Genomic DNA, 6,451 nt, shown 5'->3' with positions numbered 1-6,451 from the left:
CATCTCTCTGTCCTCTGAACTCCAGCCCCCCACGTGGCATCTCCATTTGGGGGTCCTGGGCTCCAAGCTCAGCTCCCGAGCCTGCCCGGAGCTCCCTGTCCTCGGACTGAACCTCCCTCCACGGCCTGTGCTCTCCCCCCCCTCACCCTTCCCTCCGCTTCCACCACTCTGGGGTTTTTCACAAGTGGTCTCCTCTTCCGCGGAAGCCCACCCAACTTCCCTAACTACCTCTGTGCCTCAGCTCTCTTCCGAATGTCCCTTCCTCCGAGAAGCCCTCCCTGACCCCTCCTGCTCCACCCGGCATGAGTCAGACCTGCCGTTGTTTTGCACTCTCTCCAGACACTTTTCCCCGAGTCTGCGGTCGTGTGAAGGGCGGCTGCGCTGGTGCGAGCCTGTCCTGGCATCAGATCTCTGAAACCGAATTTGCCAGTTTGCCTCTCCCCGGCAGCTAGCACATGCCTGGCATGCCACGGGTGCTTGGAAATGTTGGGCGAATAAGTGGAAGACTTCCTGAGGAAGTGTAGGACGTCAGGGCCCACGGGGACTGGTGGCAGACGCGCTGTGGGACGCATACAGAAGGACGACATTGGTCCAAGAGCCGTGGTCTACTTCCCAGCAGAGAAGTGTGGCAGACTCTTTCCCCCACGTAATCTGGAGGGCGTGGGCAGAATGGGTCCGGTCGGGCATCCTCCTGCCTGGACAACACCTGCCCTCCTACCCCCTTCCTATCCCCATCTCTCCAAGATCATAAAGGATCCCGCTTGGGCTACGGCCATGGCCCTGGACTTCACCCCATCAGTGGCCTGGGGTATTCCAACGCGTCCCAATAGGCCATTGGCTGTGCACACCTGCAGTCTTGAGCGATGTTCCCGGGGACAAGGGGGACCGCGGGTGGAGCCGCGAGGGGACAGGTGGGTGGACGCGGGCTCTCAGGGCAGGATGGTGTGGGCACACGAGGCTGCAGGAGGGAGAGAAGCACTGAGCTCTACGGGATGGATGGGGGCCGGGCGTGCTGTTGGCCTGCACGGGAGGGCCCGTGGCCGTCTGTTACCATCTTTGGGAGAACAGTCACACCGTTTGCGAGCTCCCAAATCTCACATATGTCTACGAATTTTTTCATGCTCGGGAAGCTGGACCTGCTTTGTCTGCCTGCAGTTGAAAGCAGAGTCACAAGGTCAGAGTCCCCAGCTCTGGCCCTCTGGGGCTGTCCCCGAGCCCGTGGCCACCGCAGCGCCGTCCGAGCTGGCAGGACAGAGAAGCCAGTGTGCTGCCAAGGGAGGGGGCAACAGGCGGGTGATGGGGAGTGTGCCTCTGTCCCCTCTGTGCTCCGAGGTAGGGGGTGTCCCCAGTGCAGCCCCAAGGCGGGCACCACACAGGGCCACTTGGGGAGGCCCCTCTGCTCACAGGACCCATGGGCCGGAGCCTGATGCCCCTCCCGCTGCGCTCCTGGCCACGCCCTCCTCCACGGAAACTCCACGGGACCCCTCCGACCTCTCCGATGGCTGTCCTGCAGGCCTCGGTGCCCCGAAGTGGGTTTGTGCCCCCTTCCCCCCACCCCTCCCTGGACAGCAGCTCCCCGCCACCCTCCCTTCACCACCTCCCCCTGCTCCCCCGATCCTGCCCTCAGCCCAGGGGTCCCCTGCCTCCATGCAGAGGGTCAGTCCCACTCCGGGCCTGTTGCCTTCTGGGCTCCGCCCGTGCACTGGCCGCCCGCACTCAGCCCCGTGGCAGCCGCACCAGAGACCCGCCCACCCGGTCCCCCCGTCCGGGCGCCACGCTCCGCCCGCCCACCTGGCCACCCGTTTGCTGTGTGTGTCCCGGCCCTGACCTCCTACCTCCCACTTCCTGCCAGCCCGCAGCGCAAGGGCCGTGACAGGAATGGATGTGTGTTCGTGTCCCCCCAAATTCATCCATCAGAGCCCCAGAGGGATGGTGTGACGTCCTGGGGCCTTGGGAGGTGTGTGGGGTTAGCTGGGTGCTCATGATGGGGTCAGTGCCCGTATAAGAAGAGGAAGACACCGGAGCCCTCTCCCCGACACTTGACATAGTGAAGAGGCGGCCATCTGCAAACCAGGAATGGGGACCTCCCCGGAATTCGCCGGGTTGGCGCGCTGAGCCGTGACAATCAATGTCCATCGCGGGCGCCCGTGCGGTGCGGTCTGTGGCGCTCTGTCAGGGAGCCCGAGCTGAGGCAGGTGCTTCCATACCTTGCCCTCTGAGCTTGTCGCCCCTCCGTCCCCCACCTGACCCGCACCCCGCACGCCCCCTCCCCAGATTTTTCCACTGGACTCACTGAGGAGCAGCAGGGTCTTAGAGGTCCGGCCGGCCCGGCCCAGGCGCACGGAGACCACGCCGTAGCTGTAGTCGGTGGACAGCACGTGGAAGCCCTCGACCCCCTTCACTGGACCGGAAGAGAAGCGTGGGGCCGCCCGATCAGGCCTGCACAGCAGGGGCAACTGGGAAGGGTCAGGAGTCCCTCCCACACACCCAACCACCTTCCAGGCCTAGGCGGGCACTTGCATGCTTGTGGGCTCTGGGACCGTGGCCTGCCTGCCCGCCCCGTGGGCCGCTGTCCATCCCATCCACCCAGCCCTGGGACAGAGGAGCGGCCTCTCCCGGGCCTGTGGCCCTGAACCCGGGGACACGCCCACCCCCAGGTCTTTCTCTCCAGGCCCGGGCCTTCATACGCACAAGTATTCCTGAACATCGCCTTTTTCCTATCTTTCCGCAGAATTAATGTGTGTGACTGACACCCCTGTGACCTGGGGGGGGGGGGGGGGCAAGGCGGGAGCCCTTTGTTGGCTCTGGTTTCCTGGAATTTTCCAGTTTGGTGCAGGGTCAGTCCCACAGCTCAAGGGAAACCCTCGGAACACCCACTCTCTGCCGAGTGCTCCCGTGTACGTGGTGGCCTCTCCCAAAATCAGGCCTTAATTTTTAGGGGCAGGAAGGGTTTCGGGGCCGCAGAGATGGTCTGTCAGATGTGCGGGTGATCGTGGGTCTGGCTCCCCCCGCCCCCGGCTCCCTTTCCCCTCTTGACAGGGAGATGTCTGGGCTGTTTGTGGTCAGGGCTCCGTGAAGAGTGTGCTGGGCCCCCACCCCGGTCCACTCACCGGCTGAAGGCAAGGACCACCTTCAGCTGGCCCGCTTTGTGGACCTCCAACATCGATGCCCCCAGCTTCCTCCTGTCTCTGCCTGGCAAGAATCTCTGGCCCTCAGAGGCGACAGCCAGAATGTACCAGAACCCTGAAAACTGTGGAGAGCGTGCTGGCGTAGCTGCCCGTGCCAGGCTCCCAGCCGGGCCCTCAGGAAGCCACCGGACACTGACATTGGCCTGAGGCCCGGGCCGGGTCCAGCACCCACAGGTCGGCACAGCCCCTGCACAGGGCCCCGGCTGCCCCTCTGGGCCTTGGCGGGCAGGTGCCGGGTGTGCTGGGGCCCCGAGGGCTGGGCTGTGCTTACCATGTGCTGGAATTCCCTTCCCGTGAAAGGCCTCCCCCTTCCTTCCAGCTCGGCCCTCGGCCCCATCCCTCTGACTTCCTGCCACAAACCCACATTCCCGGGGAGTCAGTTCCCACGGCCACCTCCACTAGAACCTTCCACCTGCCAGCCATCTGGTTGTTCTGGAACACGCTCTGCTCGTTCGGCCTCTGCCCACCTAGCATCCCTGGGGCCCTGAGGCAGCACCTGCCTGGAGCCCTCGGCCCTCCCCCCTCTTGCGTGGCCACCAGCTCCTCAGAGAGAGGCCAGGGCCTGAAACCCCTTCCGCCCTCGCGGCACTGCCCCCTGTTCCAGGATGGCCCTTTGGAGATTTTCAGGGAGTGATCTTCCAGCCACCACACACACTGCATGCCTGGCCCCGGTCGGCCTGGCTGTCAGCCTTGGGGAACGCAGGTGTGTGGCTCACCTTGTTCCAGTTGAGGTTGTGGGACTCCCTGGGTAGCTGTCCCTGCGGCCGGGACCCCGTAGCAGGCATAAGCGCCAAGACCAGCACACACGTCAGCCTCCCTGGTCCCATTGTCACCCTCCTTCCTCGGCCACCGGGGCACTGAGTTTAAGTCTCCCCACCCACCTGACCCTGCCGTGGGCGTCCAGCCAACCCAGAGCCTTGAGCCAGCCTGGGGTGGGTCAATGTGGGGGGAGAGGGGCTATGGGACACAGGCGGGCGGCCTAGGGGCTCGGCCTGGCGGGTGCTGCCTGAATTTGAAGGCCATCGTGTTCCCCTGTGAGACCCCTGGGCCTCCCATCCTAGCCCCCGCGGAAGAGAGGCAAGCAGCCGGGAGGCGTCCCTGTGAGTCACTTCATAGAGATATTTGCACGTGAGAAGCAGGACCACGGTGACGATGGGGCACAGACGGCACCAGCGTGACAGCAGGGCTCTCCGTCCCGAGCAGGTGCTCCCAGACAGGGCTGCTGGGTGTGTGTGAGCGTGCCCACCCCTAGCCTGCACGCACCGCCCCTCTCCGTGAGTGAGGGGCAGCCCCCAGCCCAGCTTCCGCCACGACGTCAGGCACGGCCCCACCAGACCACAGGAGGAGCCACAGGCTCGGTCCCTCTGGAATCCTGCCCCCTGCCCTGGCCCCAAAGCCCCAGGCCTGGGAAAGCCACACTCTTGTGCCCTGGACACTGTGGCACCCCAGCCACGCACCCTGGTGGGCACCCACGCCCACTGAGTCAGCCCGCACCTGTCCAGACTCCCGAGGGTCTGCTCTAACTCAGACAGACAATCCTCCCTCCAGCCCAGGGACTCTGGTGACCTCTGCTTGCGGAGCAGCTGCCCCCAGCCCAGCCCCCACTCAGGAGCCAAGACCCACGTCCACGTGCCCCCCACCCAGAGCTGGTTCTGGGCTGTATGGCCCAGCCCTCGGTGAGCCCCACGCCCACCTCCTCCCCCTGCACCGACCGGAGCCCCGAGAGGGCAGTGTCCTGTCTGACATTGCCGTCCGCCCTCGGCACACAGGTGAGAGGCATCTGTAGGGCCTTGTGGGATCGTTTTATTTGGAACTGCCATGAGTCCTGAGAGCAGCCCGCCCCACACCAAGCTCCCAGGCGGCTGAGCAAGGAGGCCAGCGCCTGGCCAGCCTCACAGGACTCGGCGGGCACAGTCCCACCGGGAGGTCGATGCATTCACTGAAACCCAAGCAGAGCGTTGCAGGACCCCAGATTCACCTCGAGGGGTGTCAGCCCCGTCCCGGTCCCCAGGCCTTCTCGGGGCAGAGCTCTGGGGTGTCGGATCTGGGGTGATGCTCAGGAGGACAGCTGACCTGGAAAGCCTTGTGCGCACAGGTGACTGGGGGGTAAGAGGACTTGTGAGGGTGGGCACCCAGGACACACCGCGGCCACCCCGCTCTGCCCACAGCCTCGCCCGAGACGGGGCCGGCCCTGCAGGCCTGGCTTTGGGCAGGAGCAGGAGACTCCGTGTAGAGCTCCCCACCCCCACCCTGCCTGACTCCCTGAGGCTCGGAGGGACCCCAAGACCCACAGAAGTCAGCCAGGGGCTCGTGGGCATCGGGTGACACTCACGGTCCGGCCTCAATGTGGCCTGCTGCTGAGACAGGAAGCCCAGGACTGGCTCCACCTAGCAAAGAGGCGCAGGGCCTCCTGGCTGGCCAGCTCTGTCCGGCCTGTGGGGCGGGAGGGGAGCCCTCACCACGTGTGCCCCTTGCCCCAGCCACCCCTCCTGCAGGGGGCCGAAGGGCAGGGATGCTGCTCTGGGACCCTGGAGGCCCGGGGCTCAGCACAGTCAGCGGGAGGTTGCCCAGCGTGGCCGCCCGTGGCAGGGAGTTCATGGGGCCGGCCCGTGGTGCCCACCACTTACTGTACAGCTCCACGGTGTTGAACGCCTCGTCCTTGAACTCTAGCTGGGTGAACACAATGGTGTAGTCCCTGAAGTTGGTGCCCAGCCCCTGGTAGTTCAACACTCCTAGGCCTAGGAAATACGTGCACCCCTCAGGGCGGAGCATCAGACCTCACGAGAGGCCCTCCCGGAAAGCATTGTCCCATTGACCCCAGAGCCAGCGCACAGAGGGCCTCAGGGACAGATGCCCGGCGAGTGCCTGTCCCAACTCATGCCGGGGGGGGAACCCTCCACCGATCATGTCCCCTCGGGGGCACCACCCCAGACGGAGGCCCAGGGTCACCGCGGGGCACGCCAGGGTGAGCCCTCTGTCTTCCAACCTCTGATAATAAAATCTTTTTAACATTAAAAAAAAAAAAGAAAATTTTCCAGTGTGTGTCTTTCAAGGATGCGTGCGTCTCATCTAAGCTCTCTCAACTGTCGGCAAGCAGTTGTTACTAGTGTTCCCTTAAAATGCTTTCAGTGTCTGAATTATTCTGCTGTCAGCCCTCCTCTTCCGTTCCTGATTTTAGAGTCTTTGTGCCTCTCCCCTTCCCTCTCTCTGCCCCACCGCACCTTCTGAGTTTGGTCCGTCAGCTACTGCTTTATGCACTTGTG

The 6,451-nt window shown here is 64.5% G+C and overlaps 1 protein-coding gene across 1 annotated transcript; it reads right to left on the bottom strand.

Annotated features, from left to right (window-relative positions):
- Positions 1–1,175: 1,175 nt before the first annotated feature.
- Positions 1,176–4,015, bottom strand: LOC148161697 (epididymal-specific lipocalin-10-like). Its single transcript, XM_088020625.1, has 5 exons — positions 3,905–4,015; positions 3,111–3,250; positions 2,692–2,762; positions 2,255–2,401; positions 1,176–1,267 (listed from the first exon to the last, which is right to left on the bottom strand). Exons 1-5 carry the CDS (start codon positions 4,013–4,015, stop codon positions 1,176–1,178), a joined length of 561 nt encoding a protein of 186 aa, XP_087876751.1.
- Between the last annotated feature and the right edge of the window lie 2,436 nt (positions 4,016–6,451).

The sequence above is a fragment of the Eumetopias jubatus genome, unplaced genomic scaffold (assembly GCF_037043125.1).
Source record: "Eumetopias jubatus isolate StellerSeaLion01/CBP00866 unplaced genomic scaffold, mEumJub1_p1.0 scaffold_89, whole genome shotgun sequence".
NCBI classification, from domain to species: domain Eukaryota; kingdom Metazoa; phylum Chordata; class Mammalia; order Carnivora; family Otariidae; genus Eumetopias; species Eumetopias jubatus.
Note: the sequence above shows the minus strand (reverse complement) of the source record. Positions and strands in the feature narration are given on the sequence as shown.